Source organism: Nicotiana sylvestris, chromosome 5, assembly GCF_000393655.2.
Source record: "Nicotiana sylvestris chromosome 5, ASM39365v2, whole genome shotgun sequence".
NCBI lineage: Eukaryota > Viridiplantae > Streptophyta > Magnoliopsida > Solanales > Solanaceae > Nicotiana > Nicotiana sylvestris.
This window is the reverse complement of record NC_091061.1, coordinates 55,639,129-55,658,594: the sequence shown is the minus strand read 5'-3', so window position 1 is coordinate 55,658,594 and position 19,466 is coordinate 55,639,129. Positions and strand designations below refer to the sequence as shown.

The following is a 19,466-nucleotide window of genomic DNA, read 5'->3' as shown; positions in this document are numbered from 1 at the left end:
TCCTCTCTCTCCCTAACATGCATACCCTCAATCCTACTAGCAATGCTCACCACCTGCTGATAAGAAATGTCCATCTCCAACTCACGAGCCATGCTAGACCTGATGCTGGGAATAAGACCCCCAACAAATCGGCGAACCCTCTCGTTGTCAGTAGAAACCAAAGCTGGGGCATGTCTAGCCAAGCGAGTGTAATGGACGGCATACTTTGAGATAGTCATAGCACCCTGACGCAAATTCTCAAACTCTGTGCCCCATGCGTCCCTAAGGCTCTGAGGAACAAACTCTCTCAGGAAAATATCTGAAAACTGGGTACAAGTCAGTAAAGCATCCTCGTCCGGACTGTCTAACTCATAGGTATGCCATCACTGATAGGCGACTCCTCGAAGTTGGAAGGCAGTGAAAGAAACCCCACTCGATCTTGATATACCCATAGTGCAGAGGATACAGTGACACTCCTCTAGAAATCCCAAGGCATCATCTGATGCTAACCCACTGAACACCAGAGGATCATACTTCTTGAACCTCTCAAGTCTCCGTTGCTCATCCTCTGAAGCCGTTGCCCTGTCCTCGGGCTGAACTGGCACTGTAGGCGGTACAGAAATAATCTCTAGGACCTAATCAACATGCACTCGCTACTCGGGAGTGTGGGTGGCAGGAGTCTGTGCTCCTCCCCCCAGCCTGAGATGTGGCTGCAGCAAGGGAAAGCAACCCTGCCTAATCCAAAGTGGTGTACATGCTCATGAACTACGCAAGAGTCTCCTGAAGAGGTGGAGTAGAGGTAGCAATAGGCGTGTTAGATGCCTGGACTCCAACTGGAACTGCTGGTGATAACTCGGTGGCAACTCGCGTAGGTTCTCTGGCTACACCACGTGCGCGTCCTCGGCCTCTACCCCGGCCCCTGCCTCTAACGGCTGTAGTAGGGGGAGCGGATGTCTGATCATCTCGGGTAGCGTGTGTCCTCGCCATCTGTGAGAGAATAGAAGACATAAGTTTAGAATTGTGATATCAAATCTCGCATGAAAAGTAAATCAAATGAAGTGGAATTTTCCTAACAGTTACATAGCCTCGTAGATAAGTACAGACATCTCCGTACCGATCAACGAGACTCTATTAAACAGTCTTGTGATTCATGACTCCTATGAACCTAGAGCTCTGATACCAACTTGTCACGACCCCGGTTCGCCCTTCGTGAACCATCATGATGGCACCTAGTCTCTACGACTAGTTAAGCCTAAAATGCGGAAGATAAACCAAATTTGCGGAAGAAAAGAAAGCAACCTTAAATAGAAATAATGTAATAAAACAACATTTAAAAGTGGCACTCAGCATACACAGTACCAACTCTCATAAACTAATACAGTTTTCCAAAAACCCCGAAAAACATGATTCACAAGCTAATGATACTATATAGTACTCTAACTCCAGAATAGTCTAAAACAAGGTAAATACAGAAGGGTTGTAACTACAAGAGAGAATAGAGAGAGACTCCTCGGTCTGCGGATGCGGAAAATATACCTCGAAGTTTGCGAAGGGTTGCCTCGCCTCAAGAATGGTAAGTCTGCGTCGAAGTACCTAGATTTGCACATGAAAAACATGCGCAGAAAGGGCATGAGTACACCAAAGTGGTACTTAGTAAGTGCCAAGCCTAACCTCGGTCGGGTAGTGACGAGGAAGGTTAGGGCCCTACTGAGATTAAATAAAATATAAGGGATGACAGAATAAGACAAGCAATACGGTTGAAAGCAGACAATAAGAATTTAATACAGGATAATAAGAAATAAAATAACTAGAACAGAGATGAAAACAATCACAAGGAAATGCCACTCTTCGCAAGGATAACAACCGGAGATCTCTCAGTATCCCGAAGATCTCTTAGTACCCTCAATATATGCCAGGGATCTCTTGGTATCCCGAGGATCTCTTGGTACCCTCAATATATGCTAGGGATCTCTTGGTACCCCGAGGATCTCTTGGTATCCTCAATATACGTGCCAGGGATCTCTCGGTATCCCGCACCTTAGCTTAAATCATAAATACGTACAGGGGATCTCCCGGGATGCCGTCCCGTAGTCCCAAAGTAAAACACATAGCCGGAACACAAAGAATACTCAATTAAGATCAATTTCGTGCCAAGTAAAAACAAGTAATTCTAACCTAACATGCTTCACATAATACAATTAAGGCAGTTTAAGCAATTAAGTCAATTAAACATGCTTTTTCTAAGTTAACAACAGGTTTAAATTGCAAGTAGTATAAAACAAGAAAAAGGAACACAATTGAAATTACTTAAGGAAAATCAGATTTCCAACAATTAGCTCAAGCACGCACTCGTCACCTCAGGTACAAGGCATTTCAATTATCAAATATACCAAATCCTAAGGGTAAGGTCCCCCACACAAGGTTAGGCAAGCCACATACCTCGAAGCAGCTCAAAATCAACCCAAAACCACATCTTTGTCACGAGTACTCGACTCCAAATGACCCAAATCTATTCAATTCAATTGCATAAAGTAAATAACACTTAAAGTAACTGATTCTACAATTAAATTCTAAGCTAATACGCGAAATTAGGTAAAATGACCAAAATGCCCCTCAGGCACACATCTCGGAATCGGGTGAAATTTACAGTTTCAGAATTCTCATACTCTCACAAGTCTATAAATAACAAGAACACTGAAATCGGAGTTCAAATGACCCCTCAAATATCCATTTTAAGGTCTCTTAATCTCAAGCCCTAATTACCCATTTTCCCCAAATATTTTCACTACTAATTAGGTCTTTAATCACATATATACGAACTAGTAAGTATTACCTACATGGGGCAGCTCTCCCTTCTCTCTAGGAAGACAATGAATAGTAATTCCATCACTATTCATTAGTCAAAATCCTGGCTTCCGGCAAGGTAACACCACAAGATTGATCTTAAAAGAACCCCCTTCTCTTTGTGAACACTCTCCTTTTGATTTTATCCTAAATCTTGATTTCTTTTGTTCGAAGTTACTGTAGCATCGAGTGTTCATTAGTAAGCATTAACGTTACTGCTGTAACGTGAAGTGAAAGGATTGTTGAAGAATAACTTGGATACTTTGCTTCATTCGTGAATCACAATTGTACAACTAAAAGCAACAGATCTTAAAACTTTGTTGAATTACTGTAGCATCGACAAAAGCTGCTGTGTAATTTTTTATGTAATTAAGGTGGACAACATCTAGGTTTTTTAGAGAAGAAACACAGCAGCTACGTTGAGGTCATTCATGGCCTCTAAGGCCGGCGACCAGTCACCTCCAATGGCTGGTCAGCCCTCCCAAGCATCCCCCTCCGTCCCTAACAATACCACAACAATACCCAAGCCTCTAGATTATTCAAATATTCTGAAACCAGCCACGATCAATGCACCAGTTCAAGGACAATATACTGTCGAGCCTATTCCAATGTGTCGACCAGTTTTATTACAAGGACAACCCATGGTACGTTTCACTGAAGCTGAGGTAGATCGAATGAACAAGATTGAAAATCTGCAATATGCTGTGGTGTGCAGATTTTCATACTGATGGCCTAAGCTTAATGAACTACGTCGAATTATCCAGATTCAATGTGGAATTAAAGGCGAGTGTACTATTGGACACCTTCGTGACAGGCATGTGTTAATATGATTGACGTTATGGAGGGATTTTATCGAATTCTCATCGAAGAGTGTGTTTTATGTGAAAGACAAGACTGGACAGGAATACCAATTGCGAACTTTGATTTATGATGCTAAATTCAAAGCTGGAGAGGAAACACCTAAGGTAATGGCATGGATCTCATTTCCAAATCTACTACCAACATATTTTGTGAAAGAATGTCTTTTCTTGTTGGCCTCAGCTGTGGGAAAGCCACATCATCTTGATTTGGCTACCATTAATAAGACAAGGCCAAGTTGTGCACGAGTTAATGTTTTAATTGACCTGCTCAATGATCTTCCTACGAAAGTGCGTATGGATATCGTGAATGAGGCAACTGGAGGTGTGAGGACTGAATGGATGAACATCAAATATGATTACCTGCCCAAATACTATAAAGAATACAGATTACAAGGTCATGATATGATTGAATGCTGGAAGATTCATCCAGAATTAATGGATCACCAAAATGGGAATGCACTTCCTAAAAAAGGTGAGCATCATACGGTAACACAAAAAATGAATCAACAGGGACCACTAATGATTTTGTCGAGTGGAAAATGGTAGGCAATATCGATGGCAATGGTAAGGAACACTGGAAAGAGGTTAGAGATAATCACAATAGGAAGACTGTTTATCAGAAGGAAGCTCAAGGAACTACTGGAAAAGAGTTAATTCAGGTTAATCAAAATCAAGGGCAACAAGTGTAGGTTGGGAATAAATTTTCAATATTGGAAATTGATGAAGTTGGGAAAGAGTATAATAATGTTGTACAATAGATTAGCTGTAATGATAACACTATGGTGGTGCAGAAGAAAGGTGGAAACCAGGAGACTAATAATGGTGGTGATGGATACATGCAACTGGCTTTGGTGAACAAATCAGGGGAGGAGTTTAGTTCAAGACAAATTGCTAATAATTCTAGAAGACTAAATCCAACAACATTGGAGTTTATTCCTACTGAAAATGAGAATAGCTTAGTGAAAAATAGGAAGACACCTAGCCCTGAGAAGTCTAGAGATGTTATAGCAGTAACAGAACAAAGGGGATCAACTGCTCAATGGGTTAATACGACTTTTGTCCATGCAAATCCAGTACAAAACAAGGAGGAGAATGCAAACAATGTGAATAAGAAGCAATATGAAGCATATTTGCCTCAACTGGTTACTACAAACCAATCACGCCAACAAGTGCCATCACAATCTCTAGCTACTGGGAACATAGAGCTAGGTCGTTTGTGGAATAATCAAAAAGAGTATGAGTTAGAAGAGGAAGGAGAATATCACACTGAGGAGGAACATGTAATTGCAGATGATAATCAGTCATGTGGACAAGATCTTGGGAATATGGTGAAAAGGGTAGATGATAAAGATCAAAACAATGCAGACAAACCAGTGGAGCTAGTTATAGGAGAGAGTTCTATACAAGTCTTTGAACCCAATCAAAAACCAAGCCCTAAACCATCATATAAACCCCAACCAGAAATCAATCATAACTGCAGCTCCATTGTGCCAAATCCAGTGTCAGATAACTCTAACCTACAGACCAAAATTGCTAACATTGCACCAAAAACAAGCTCTCCTCTGTAGCTTCAGCAGTCCAAAAAACGGCTACTGAAATTTCTACATTAATTCCCAAAACTGTGAAGACTCATCTGGTCAAGGAAAACAAGAATGAAGATCAGGTCAATAATGAAGAAATTCATGGCCAAGATATGGATGAGGAATCTACTACACAAAACTTCAAGCACATATCAAGATAAGGTGATTTGTCTCCTAGAGTAATGGATAAAGTGAAATCAGCTGACAGAGGGAAAAAAGCAACACAAAGAAAACACTAGTATCCCGGGTACTGATGTTCAAACAAGAACGGCAGGTTCTAAATCTGTTGTTTAATGATGAATGCATTAATATGGAACATTAGATTAGTAAACACACAACAAGCCTTTGAATGACTCATTACAATGCACATACAGTACAAATACAGATTTGCTGCATTAATGGAGCCAAAGCAACAGTCGAGGTAGCTTGAAAGATATAGGAGCAGACTTGGTTTAGCACAATCAACATCTCTAATAAGATATAGGCTTTTATAGATGATGGTTTTGAGGTTATGGTTCTGTTTGACATGCAACAACAACTTACCCTGAAAATAACTAACAATAGTACTCAACAAGAAATTATCCTTACTTTAGTATATGCCAAATGCGAGCACATTGAGCGTATAGAATTATGGGACACGCTGTATGCTCTGGCAAGTGACATGACTAAACCATGGATAGTTGGTGGGGACTTCAATGTAATATGGGATGAGGAGGAGAAATTTGGTGGATTACCGGTACCACTAAATGAAGTGGACGACTTTGGGCAATGTATTAACACATTCAACCTCAATGATCTTGGATTCAAGGGAAGCATATTCACATGGTGGAATGGTCGGGGTGAAGAGGACAGTATCTTTACACGATTGGATCGAGTTTTGGGCAACATGGAATTGCAGCAACTGTTCCCGGGGTTGGAGGTGACTCATTTATCTAAAAACTGGTTCAGATCACTCCCCTTTATTAATAAATTGCGATCCAAACCAATTGCCAATAAAAAAATAATTTAGATTCCTGAAGTTTTGGACTGAACACAGTACCTTCCAAGAGGTTGTAACAGAGAATTGGGTGGATGACTCCTTGGCAGGCTATCAAGGTAGTACTTTCACAATTTTTAACAATAAATTGAAGAAGCTTAAAAGGGCTTTATCTCTTTGGAGTAAGGCTACTTTTGGGGATATTTTTCAAAAGGTTGCAAGTTTAGAAGAGGTAGTACTGGTACATGAAGCACAATTGGAACTGAATCCAACAAGAATGAACAGAGAGAGGCTCAATAAGGTTCAAACAGAACTTATTAGATATCTAGCTCTAGAAGAACATTTTTGGAAGCAGAAGGCAGGCATGGCATGGTTTAAAGATGGGGATCGCAATACTAAATTCTTTCATGCTCAAGTGAACAGGAGAAGAAAAAGACTACAGTTAAAGAAAATTCAAAACAGTGCAGGCAGCTGGATAGAAGGAAATGAGCAGATGGCTGAAGAAGCAATCAATTTCTTTCAATATCAGTTCCATGAAGATGTGGTGCCAACCTCATTTGAGATCATAGTTCATGTCCCAAATATGATTTCGGTGGAACAGAATCAGGAATTACTGAAGCAGCCTACGAAAGAAGAAGTGCAATAGGCTGTATTTTGATTAAATGCGGATAGTGCTGGGTGTCCTGATGGCTTCACAGGGAAATTCTTTCATCATTGCTGGAATATAATGGGAGATGATGTGTTTGCTATGGTTAAGGAGTTCTTCAATGGTAAGGAATTACCTAAGTATATCACACATACCAACTTAGTGTTGTTGCCAAAGAAGAAGGATGTGATCACTTTCTCAGATATGCGACCAATAAGCCTTAGCAATTTTATTAATAAGGTGGTCTTGAGAGTCATTCATGAAAGAATTGCACCACTACTACCGTCTTTAATTTCTGATGAGCAAGCAGGTTTCGTCAAAGGTAGGAGCATTGTGAAAAATGTTTTGTTGACCCAAGAAATAATAACAGACATAAGGCAGAGGACCAAAGCAGGGCCAAATGTTGTGCTCAAGTTGGACATGACAAAAACCTATGATAGGCTGTCTTGGCTATTCATGACTAAAGTTCTGAGGAAAATGGGCTTCTCTGAAAGATTTATTGGAATTGTGTTTGGAATTGTTGGTAATAACTGGTATTCTATTTTAATGAATGGAGAGCCCTATGGTTTTTTTAAATAAACAAGAGGAGTTAAGCAAGGTGATCCGCTATCACCTACCTTATTTATTCTATCTGTTGAAGCTTTATAAAGAGGTCTCAATGCTTTACATCAGAACTTGTATTTCTGTGGGTTTGGACCGCCAAAATGGATCCCCAAGATTAATCATCTTGCATATGCAGACGATACTATCATCTTCTCTTCTTCTGATGCTACTTCATTAAGGTTGATTATGGAGGTGCTAATGGCATATGAGTTTGCTTCTGGACAACTTATCAATAAGGTAAAATCTGCAGTATACATGCATCATTTAACAGATATGGAGGTTGTAAACAAAGTGCAGAGGATAACAGGTATAAGCAGGCAGGACTTCCCTTTCACCTACCTTGGGTGCCCCATATTCTATGCTAGGAGGAAGATGGAATTTTATCAAGATGTTATGAAAAAGGTCTTGGATAAGTTGCAATCATGGCAAGGGAAATTGTTATCAATTGGAGGTCGGGCAGTTTAATTACTCATGTTCTTCAAGGAATGCCTATTCATCTACTTTCAGCAGTGAATCCACCATTTTGTGTCATCAATAAGCTCCACAAAATGTTTGCTCAGTTTTTCTAGAGCAATTCTATAGGAGGAAAGGCAAGGCATTGGGCATCCTGAGACACCTTGTGCTTACCTAAAGAAGAAGGAGGGGCTGGATTTCGATCACTACACGATGTGTCAAGGGCCTTATTTTGCAAGCTATGGTGGAATTTTAGAACAAAACCAACTCTTTGGAGTTCATTTGTGAGCCAAAAATATTGTAAAAAGATGAATTCAATGGTGGTACCATGGAGAAATGGTTCTCATATTTGGAGGAAATTGCTTGAGTGTAGGGATACTATTGAGCAAAAAATCATCTGACAAACAAGAATGGAGTCATCACTTTTTTGGTTTGAAAATTGGACAGGGTTGGGTGGATTGTATTTCACAACTCCCCCAGATTTCTGCTGTGACGAGTCAATCTATAATGTTTGTGATGTAGTACTGAAAGATGCATGGGATAAAACCAGATTAATGCAGATATTGCCTCAGGACCTAGCCACTCACATTATTGATAATATCAAACCTCCAACACTTTCTGATGAATTAGATAAACCTTTCTGGATGATGGAACCAAAAGGCAACTTCACCTTAAAATCAACTTGGGATTATGTGAGAAGGAGAAGGGATCATAATGATGTGTTCACAAATATTTGGGTCAACGGATTGCCTTTCAAGATTACCTTTTTATGTGGAAAGTTTGGAAGGGCAGGATTCCTCTAGATGATTTCTTCAAGAGATTGGGTTATTTTTTACCCTCCAGATGCTGGTGCTGCAGAGAACCTGACGAACAGACTATGTCACATGTATTTTTCAAGTCATTTGCAGCACACACAGTGTGGTATTACTTCATGGCAAACGCAGGAATCTTAATAAATGGTTTGACATTGAAGCAGGCAATAGTCAAATGTTGGACAGTGCAAGTTGTAACTCGACTAAAGCCTATTTTCCATGCTTTGCCTTCGATCATTTTGTGGGAGTTGTGGAAGAGAAGAAACTATTAAAAATATTGAGAAGTGGTCACTATTAGTAGGGTTATATACCAGGTTTCTACAACTCTTCAATCTCTAGTTAAACTCAAAAAACCAAACATAAATCATGTCCCTCATAAGTGGCATGACCTTCTGAAAATGATGGAACAATACATTCCCAAACTAAAGGTCACTAGGGTTCTGTGGGGGATGCCTGAACAGGATTGGATAAAGGTGAATACAGACGGGGCATCAAGAGGAAATTCAGGTAGAAGCTCCATTGGTTTTGTCCTAAGGGATAGTGAGGGTGATGTGATATATGCAAGAGGGAAAGAAATTCAAAAAGGGACAAATGTAGAAGCTGAAGCTATTGCTATTCTTGAGGTAATAAAGGAATGTGTGCAGCAAGGATATGTCAATATTCACATCCAAACATATTCTCTACTAATGAACAATGTGGTAGATGGAATTTGGGATATACCTTGGTCAATAGAGAAATATGTTCAGGAGATTAAACTGTACATGAGTAGGTGTAATTACAGATTGTCACGTATCATGAGAGAAGGGAATAAATTGGCTGATTTCCTAGCAAATCATGCACTTGACTATGGAGATAATGAGGCTCACAATTTTCAGTAACTGGAGATACAAGGGAGGAGGATTGTTAATAGTGATAAGCTTTAATGTCCTTACCTATGTATTAGAGTAGACAGAAGAGGATAAGGGAGTATATGAGTAACATAAGAATGAGGAAGGGATCAAGGAACGAAGGACCAGGGTCACACAACCTTCATGGTCAAATTGAGGATAAGAAGATCTCTTTTACAGCTAACTATTTTCTTTGTTTTGCAGGGACATGGTATACATTAAGGACCTACATTCCAGGAAATTTTCTTGTGGAGGTAGTACCTAGTACTCACTCTAAAGCAAGGGGAATCGAAAAAGGCTCAATATCAAGAGCAAAAAGAAGATCAATACAGTGCAAGCTCGTGCATTACAAGGTCAGAAAGTTAGGCAAAAGTGTGCACATCTGGAGAATTAATAATAAACATGAGGAAAGAATTGAGGAACCAGACTCGATAAAAGCAAAAAGGACCCAGGCGTGGTTGCAATTTCCAAGGTTTGTGGGTGACATTTTGGATTTGCTTATTGAGATACTAAATATTGGAACTTTGGGAGTATTTTTCTGTACACCTATGGAATGGGGTCAAGCATGCAAATTTTAGACTTCCAGTCGCCATTTGTACCAAACATTGGCATCAACAAAGCATAGCTCGAGGTGCTGGCCAGTGTGTTCAACAACGATAAACATCTTACAAGTGAAGCCCATACATTACTTCTGGGCGAGCCATAATAACAAGGAAATATGTGACAAAGCAGAAATTATCCACATTTTGAAAGGGACCTTTAATTTCACTACTGTGGTTGTGTATCACTTCATGAGGAGCTTGCAATTAGTGGTATTAGTACTATGTACTCAATCCAGTGCGAGTGAATCATGGGTGAGCAGAACTACAGTAGCATCAACAGGAAGGGGTAAACACAAGTCCAAGACGAGTCTATACTTTCATGAATGCACCAGGTTTTGGCCAAAGATTTCTGGGCAATGCAAATGCATTGGGAACAAAATGCAGCCTCACAGTACATTAGACCAAGCATCAAATCACATAATGAGCCCAGTCAACAACATAGGAATTAAACTCAAAATGGAGGTCATGCAATCCATGATGGAGCAAAGTTGGAATGGGCAATTCACAACAAAATTTTGCCAAGGATTTTCGGATAAACATAGCAAACAAGGGACTAGAACAACTATACCACGGAAATGTTGTGGCATTTGGACAACAACAATGAAAAGGAATTATCAAGAAAAGGAAAGCACCACCACCAATGTAGAGGCAATAATGAAGTTTCACAAGAACATTAATCATTTTGTGATATCAATGTTGAGCTCATTACTCAATATTGGTACTAGGTTTATTGTAATTTTCAAGTATTATCACTTTTATAGCCTAAGACCACCTGACAATGTATTTTGTTTTTTTGTACGATTTTCTTTATATATATAAAATCTAGCCCTAGGTGATTGCCTGGCGGATTGGTCAAAAACAAAATCACATATATACGAGTTATGAAGTCAAAAATATTACCTCCAAGTGATTCCCCGTTGGTTCCCTCAAAAGCTTCAATCCCGTTCAAAAATGGTGGAAAAATGAAGAAGGGTCGCGAATGGGCTATTTAAATACTACCCAGATATTCCTTCTTCGCAAACTTGGAAGGCCCCTCGCGTTCGCGAAGCACAGTTTCACTTGGGCCCAGATTTCTTCATTGCGAATGCGATGCCCAGGTCGCGAATGCGATTCAAAACTTCCTCTTCCTACGTGAACGTGGGAAGACCATCGCGAACGCGTAGGTATAGAACTCCCAGCTTCATGAACGTGGGAGACACTTCGCGAATGCGAAGCATAAATTCCTCACCAGCCCTATATCCTTTTTGCGAATGCGAGACCCCACTCATGAACGCGAAGAAGGAAACCAGAACTGATTGCTGCAACATTTTCTGCAATTTCCTAAGTTCCAAAAATGACCCGTTGAGCATCCAAAACACACCCGAGGCCCTCGGGACCTCAACCAAACCTACAAACATATCCCATAACATCATTCAAAGTTGTTCCAACCTTCGTAACGCTCAAAACAATATCAAAACACCAAATTAGCATCGGATTCAAGCCTAAGTACTTCAAAAACGCTCAAAATACGCTTTCGATCAAAAAGTCTATCCAACCTCGTTCGAATGACCTAAACTTTTGTAGACACGTCACATTCAACACTATAGAGCTACTACAACTTCCGGAATACCATTCCAACCCTTAGATCAAAATCTCACTATCGAACCGGAAACTTCAAAAGTTCAACTTTCGGCATTTCAAGCCTAAATTGGCTACGAACCTCCAAAAAACAATTCAAACATGCTCCTAAACCTGAAATCACCCAACAGAGCTAACAGAACCATCAAATTCCATTCCGAGGCCGTCTTCACACTATTCTGACTACAGTCAAATTTCAAAAACTTAAGCTCTCATTTAGGGACTAAGTGTCCCAAAACTATCCGAAACTCCAAATAAACCCTCCCGACAACTCACAATAGCAGATACAAACACGGGGAAAGTAGTTAATAGGGGATCGGGGCATTAATTCTTAAGACGATCGGCCAGGTCGTCACAGAGAGGTAGAGACTAGAAATTATGTCAAAAGCCGAGTTCGGAACCAAAAATATAGGATTTTTGGACTCAAACACCAAAATGGGTGAAAAAATAACTAGTATCCTTGTTTTATATAGCGCATGTAACATGCGCTATACCTTAATGATTTTGTTTACCCTCAAAATCGGATAACAATTGAATTTGTAAGTGGTTTTAAGGATACATAGATTAATTTGACACAAAGAGATAAAGTAAACTGCAATTGAAATGATCAATGATTGAGTAAATTCTAACCACTTGAATTGAACAGTTACACTCTTGAGAGGTTAGTCACCCTTGGGTTGGATGCACTTCGATCGATATCAAGATACAAAAAAATAAGAGCTTAAAGAGAAAAATTATATATTACTTTAGAATGCGTGTTATGTATCTTTTACAAGTAATTAGACCCCTTTTATAGTAGGAAGTCCTGCTTTAGGTACAACCCTATAAAAAACAAGAATCTCCTGATTTGCTAATTTGCAGGTTCCTTATTGATACGTGCCGAGATTCTCGCCGTAATATCCGACCGGTCACGGATATTTCGGCCTTATGTTATTTCGGTCTTCTGTTAGTTACACTAACAATGCTTCCTCAAGCTCGTTCAGGGTCAGAGTCGATTCCGGGATCACTAAATCAATGTTCTCGAAGGCGGACACTCTGATCTTGGGTTCTAACCCGGTGGAACCGGGGTCGATCATCAATCCCTCATGTTGCAATCCCGATCTATCATGTCGTAGACGAGCCCTATTTTTACCGTAAACAAAGAGTCCCCTCGTTTCTCGGAGGGTAGACGATGAGAAATGACATGTGCTCCTGATTCTCACCTCGATATCATGCGACAGAAATGACAAAATAAATGAAACGTCGCGTCAGTCAAGTCTTTAATGGCATTAAATGGTCGTCAGTTGCCGGTCGGCCACTCCTGAATGTGAACCGTTGTTTGAAAACTATAAGTATCCCTTCTTCATTCATTCAAACTTTACTTCCAAACTCTCTACCCTTGCTCCTTAGAAATTTCCCTATTTTCCAATACTTAAACTCTGATTTCTTAAGATCTTTTGTGAAGATTCTCGCTCGTCTTCACCCCCATATCATCAAGCGTGCTGCTCTAACTTATTATTCTTCCTTTTTCCTAGACTTAAAAGACCGTTCCCTAAAAAGAAACTACTTCCACATCATGGTCGGACGTCAATGAAACCATTCCATGTACTGATGTTAAGGAACCAGTGGCGGAGCCCCCTCTGAGCATGTTTATACCTGGTGGGTGCTCGGTAACCGCTGATTTTAAGGCTGAAAAGCCTTCATCCATACTGGGTCGGTGTGAGAAGGTCTCGAGGTACATATGCTCGATTAGTGAAGGCATTCTCCCCACGGTCAAAAAGGACTGTAACTAGGTTGGCAATGATGTGGTGGTTCCCGGGCCCGATGAGGATATAACCACCCACATCGAGGGATACTTAAGTATTACTTATCCTTTTACGTTGGGACCGTTGGCCACGGTTATCATCGGCTTCTGCAAAAGGTACGAGGTGTGCCTGGGGTTAGATCCACCCTTCATTCTGGAGGATCGTCATCCTTCCCCGGTTCTTCGTAAGCAAGATCGATGGATGCTCGTTCACAGTTGACCACCTTATGCGCCTATACAGTCCCTGACACTTTGGGGGGGGGATCAAGCTTGCATGTCGGCCTAGCAAAGCCTTGTTCTCAAGTATCGATGAAGATTGTGATCGAGGCTAGCTAGGCCATTTTGTCCGAGTGAGGACCTCAGACCTAATCCTAGCAGAGTACATGTCGTTCCCCGAGAAGTGGAACACAAAACATAAGTAAAACCGCGTTTGTCCAAAATTTTATTTTATTCTCTTTTCCATCTTTCTAATCGATACTTGGTGGTGGTGCACCTGTTGCTCGGGTCCCGAATGCAATCCCTCGACTCAAGGAGTGGGTCGAGGGTATTTGTTTACCTCAAAAAATGTGAGTAACAATTAAAGCTATTTTGTGATTTTAAAGATACGTGATTTATTCTAATACTAGTGATTGTACAAGTAATATTGAGCTTATGTAAGAAAGAATAATGAACCAGATTGATGTTATTGAGACAGTAGGGGGCCTCAAGCTCTTCTATCCGGAGACCTTCAGGTCAGCTAAGACCAATAAAGTATGAACAGTAATGTAAAGGCAATAAAGCTGAAGAGTAATAGCTGAGCACGCTAAACAAGAGAAGAATAAGAATGTTCTATTGCAATGAATGATCTGATGCCTTACAAAATGATTGGGGTCCCCTTTATATAGGAGGGGAAAACCCCAATATAGTACATTCCTTATAAATGTAAAGAATTCTATTGGTATAGGTGTATAACGTCCTAGTACGGATATGTACCATTTCGTACAAACCTTATCCTTTAATTAATGTCTCGGTCCACGTGTTCCTAAGAAATTCCTGCTCTTTCTTGATTGACTTCGAAATTGTGATGCCCTCGATACAGATTGTTCTAGGCCTTCGATTAGCTTTCTCGAGGAGGGTGTCCCTCTGTCAGATTCGATCTCCACTTCGAGTCTCCCAGGCTCGGACTTATAGCCCGTTTTAAGACTTCAAAATGTCATGCTCCTTGATTTTGACCGTATACAGATAGTCCCCGTGTTTCTTAGAACATAATGATATGAAAAGATTTTTGACCTCGATTTCATCGAACCTCTAGTGATTACATCATCCTTGCGAAGCCAACGTTCGAAGTGACCAAAATGTCCCATCGGCCCACTTCCCCAAAAACATTAAATGCACGTTAGTGCTGGTTGGCCATTAATGCCTTCGAACCATCGATGCCCCTCTATAAATATGGGGCGTCTTCCTTTAGTAAACAACTTTACCTTTCTTTAATCTCTACCAATCCTCATATCTCTACATCCCTGTTCACCCACATTCCTTACCTTACAACCATGGCCAAAACTTCCAAGAGGGTCCCTAAAAAAGATAGAGCATCATCTTCCTCTACCTCCTAGCCGTCCAAACCGGTGGCGCCACAGACACTTGAAGAGATCACCCCTAGTGATTGCATCATCAAGAAGGACTTCAGTATCGAGAATCCTCCCAATGTCAAAGGCCAATATGAGTACGTATACTGGTACATTAGCATGATAATGGAGCAGCTCATCAAGGATGTAAGAAGGGATTGTCTATGGGGAGATGAGGTCAAGATTCAGATCCCGAAGGCTGACGAAAGCGTAACTACCCACAAGGATGGTTTTTGTGTGTTTACACTTACCCCTTCACACTGCCCCCCTGATTCATTGGGATCAACTTTTGCAAGACATACAAAGTCACCCTCGGCCAAATCCACCCTTCGTTCTGGCATATTGTTATCATGTTGCGGTACTTCTTTGAGAAGGCCAAGGGTTTAGAATTCACCCTCAGCCACCTAGTTAGGTTCTATCGGCCCTAGTTATTCCGAGGGCTCATCAAGTTACAGTGTTGAACCATGAAGTCCTTCTTCGCCAGTACCGATGAAACCAAAGATTGAGGTTGGATGAGCCGATTTGTTAGAGTCAGGACTTCAGACATCATTCCCGAGGAAAAAATGTCGTTCCCAGAGAGGTGGAATTTTAATAGTAAGTGGAGTCCGCATTTTCCTTTGTATATATTCTTGTTTTTTCATTTTTCATAGCTTACTAATCTTTCTTTTGGCAGCTGATGCTTGGGTGTCCTTGAAGGTGCCCGACCTTGAGGATTGGGTTAGGAAACTAGCTGCCACATCCTCTTATGACAAGCATAAGTGGCGTGATTTGGCAAAGGGCAAATGGGAGCCCAAGAACCATAGCCTTGGAGATGCATCTGAGATGAGGTCGGCCCTGCCCGGGGAAACAACCAAGCCTTCAAATCTAAAGCCCAAGAAGGATAATAAAAGAAAGAGGGTCTCAAATCCCGAAGACCCCCAAGACAAGAAAACCTCCACTCGAAGGCTGCAGAAAAGGTTTGCTCAAACGGGGCACAGACTCAGCCCATGACTCCCAGGGTGGTGAGGAGGATGATGAGGAAGAATCCGTGCTGGTGACTCAGACTGGTAGGCCAGTCGAGACCGCCAAGCCTTTCGAACTAGAAAATACACCTTGTGGTAAGGATGCACGAAGAGAAGAGACGGGCAAGGCCCCCATATCTCAAGAGATTGAGATCGTCCTTCCGTCTTTATCAACTATGCCAGAGGGGGTAAATGCTGAGGCCCCCAAGGTTAATGAGAACACCCCGAGCGAAGATCTTTGGGCTGCGACAACAGGTCGTTCCCTTTCATTACCAACTTATTCTGGAGAGGAAATCTAGGAAGCCAACATTTTGCATATGCCCAATCCAAGTAAGGTCATCGGGGACGATCCTTTCCAGAGTTGCTATGATGGAGTTGAGGATGCTGATGATTTCAATGATGCATCCTCCATTTTTGAAGAGGCCCAGTGTCTCTTTTCCTGGGTAAGGATTTGCCCTATCTATTGCAAGTTCTTCTCCCTTTGTCTTTCTCTTCTATTGACGCATTTTTATTTCAAGTATAGGCTATTGCAAAGTTCAAGGCCGAACCGAGACAATGTGAGGTCGAGCTCAAGGGATTCTCGGGTGAAGAGAAGGCCTCGAGGATCCTTTGTATTCAGAAGGAAGAGGAGCTTAAGGATCTCCGAATTGCTTTGGCCAAAGCTCAAAAAAGCGAGTTCGAGCTGGATGAGCAGGTAACTTTGATTTTAACAAAGTTCGACATCCTTGGACCTGCTTCGGAGGCTAATACTTTGATGTCTCAGATGCAGCAAAAGTTGGATATGATTGGGCAGTTCCGGGACAAGGTGAATCAAGTTCAGGCTGATTGCCTCCAGTAGAAGGAGAACATGGATCGACTTGCCGCTGAAAAGGAAGCTGTTAAGGCTCAACTGACCTCGGCTGAAGCTCGGCTCCATGGTGCTGAAGCGAAAGGCTTGGCTCAGGCCAGGGAACTCGAGGGGCTGGGGGTCGAGCTGGCTAAAGCCTGGACTGAAGCTGCATACACTAAGGCTGAAACTGCACAAGACAAGGCTGAATCTGAGAAGACAAAGGCTTTGGCCGATAAATCCATTGCTATATACAAGAGAGAAGCTACGACCGTTCAAGCTAAGTTAAGGGCGGCCTCCAACCGGGCAAAACAGAGCAATGAATTGGCTAAGTGTCAAGCTTGAGGGAGACTCTTGAGGAAGTCTGTGCTTGAGGGTTCGACCTTGCCGAGGAGATAGCCGAGACACAGGCATGGGAAACTGATGCTAGGTTTCTTGTTTCCTTTAATGATGAGGGTGTGGTGAGTAGTTCCGGGTACGAGGAAAGTGGAGAGGATGCTCCCGAAGGGGAAGAGGCTCCAGAAGATAAAGCTAACGGAGATAAAGGCGGCACTCCCGGGGACGTGGCCCCAAAAATAGATTAGGTTTTTGTTTTGTATAAGGGTCCTTCGTTGTAACATGCTTTGTAAATTTCCCAGATGAATATAAAGTAACTTTTTGCTCTGTTCTTGATTTGTGCTGACTATTTATTTTGTCTCCGTTCATAAAAATTTTCGATGATTCACCTGTTAAGTTTGAGTATTGGTTTAGACTCGCAATAAGCTCTTAGGCTTTTATTGCCCAGGATCGTACCCCTTAGGGTTTTAGATGATCCCCGAGCCAAACTTAAAGTCAAATTAATACGAGCTCGGGGCCTTTGCGTCTGGGTTAAATGAGATTGGGGTCTTAGACTCCCATAGGTCTTTAACCCTATATTTCTTTTCACGCTGGCCCTTAGGCTCCTGTATATCGGCCCTTAGGCTCTCTTTTTTTAAGAATTGGCCCTTAGGCTCTTTTTATTATTATTATTATTATTATTATTATTATTATTATTATTATTATTATTATTATTATTATTATTTAGAATTGGCCCTCAGGCTCTTTTCGGTTGGCCCTTATGCTCTTTAAATTGGGCCATTTCGGCCTCTAAAAATGGCTATATAGTTTTCCCTCACTTCAGCTAAAAGACTTAATGAAATTTTAGTTATGCCTTAGCATGTATTTTGTTCCCGTTGGGTTTTTCGAAGGCTCGATGTATCGGAACCTTATTAGTCATTTTGTTTGCATGGACACGATCGAATGCCTCTTTAGGGTCTTCCGAAGACTGGTGCTATCGAAGCCCTTGGATTGTTCGAGGGCTGATTTATCGAAGCCCTTAGATTTTTTGAGGGCCAAATTTATCGAGGCCCCTTATATTTTCCTTTTGTCGGGGGTAGCCTGATTTAACCAATTTTTTAATGTTTGAAGGCCTTTAGTTTTATAGCAAAAATCGAACGTCTCTGAATCACATTATTTTGGCTGTAGCCTTTGTGCGACCATAGTCTTTAGTATGGCCGTAGCCTTCGGGTTTGTCACTTGGAATCGTTTCCCGATAACCTTTCGAACTTGTTGGAAAAGTTAGTCCCCGAGTGAGTTGGCCTTGGCCTTCGGTTCGAGAGGGTGCCTCTTTGAGGTCTTATGATGCCTCTTTGAGGTCTTATCAGTCCGATTTTTTGATGACTCAGATGTATCGACTATCAATGACAGTCCCCGGGTATTTCGGGGTGTTTTGTCCCTTGAGCCGCTTCCCGTAAGATTGTAAGTGTAGAACTCGTATGAGATACAAAGTGTTTTTTGATATAACCAAAATGCTTCTTTAAATAGTTAATACATGCATACACGTTTCGCCATTAGGGCTCGATTATTCTATATAGACACGATTCATTTGACTGTTTGGCCCATTACAAAGTTCTCTTGCTGAGGTCCTCTTAGGCACGAAATATCTTTCCTGGAGCTATAACCTCCGAGGGTGATGCCCCCCAGTATTCAAGGTTGATTGAAAAGAAGCCTTGGATACTCGTTGAGTGACCCTTGGGTAGCATATAGGTGTTGCCTCTTTAAAAACCTTGCTGGTAAAACCCATTTGGGATAAAACCCGATCTAAGGGAAAAAGAGTGCAACCATACTTTCAAACCCAAGGTCTTCGAGCTTAGTAGTAATATCACTTGAGCATTGATATATTCCAATTATTTGGTAATTGCTCACCTTCCATTGTGCTGAGTTCGTAGGATCCTTTCCCTATGACTCCAAGGACACGATACGGTCCTTCCTAATTGGGACCTAGCTTCCCTTCGTCTGGGTCTCGAGTGTTAAGAGTGACTTTCCTCAGTACTAAGTCCCCGACTTTGAAATATCGATGTTTTGTCCTTCTATTG

At 41.4% G+C, this 19,466-nt stretch overlaps 2 protein-coding genes across 2 annotated transcripts; both read left to right on the top strand.

The window, feature by feature from the left end:
- The first annotated feature begins 5,774 nt into the window (after positions 1-5,774).
- LOC104237684 (uncharacterized) lies at positions 5,775-6,885 on the top strand. The gene is made up of 2 exons (XM_009791874.1): positions 5,775-6,205; positions 6,300-6,885. Exons 1-2 carry the CDS (start codon positions 5,775-5,777, stop codon positions 6,883-6,885), a joined length of 1,017 nt encoding a protein of 338 aa, XP_009790176.1.
- Positions 6,886-9,154: 2,269 nt separating this feature from the next.
- LOC138868682 (uncharacterized) lies at positions 9,155-9,631 on the top strand. The gene has a single exon (XM_070146248.1). The coding sequence runs from the start codon at positions 9,155-9,157 to the stop codon at positions 9,629-9,631; it is 477 nt and encodes a 158-aa protein (XP_070002349.1).
- The last annotated feature ends 9,835 nt before the right edge of the window (positions 9,632-19,466 follow it).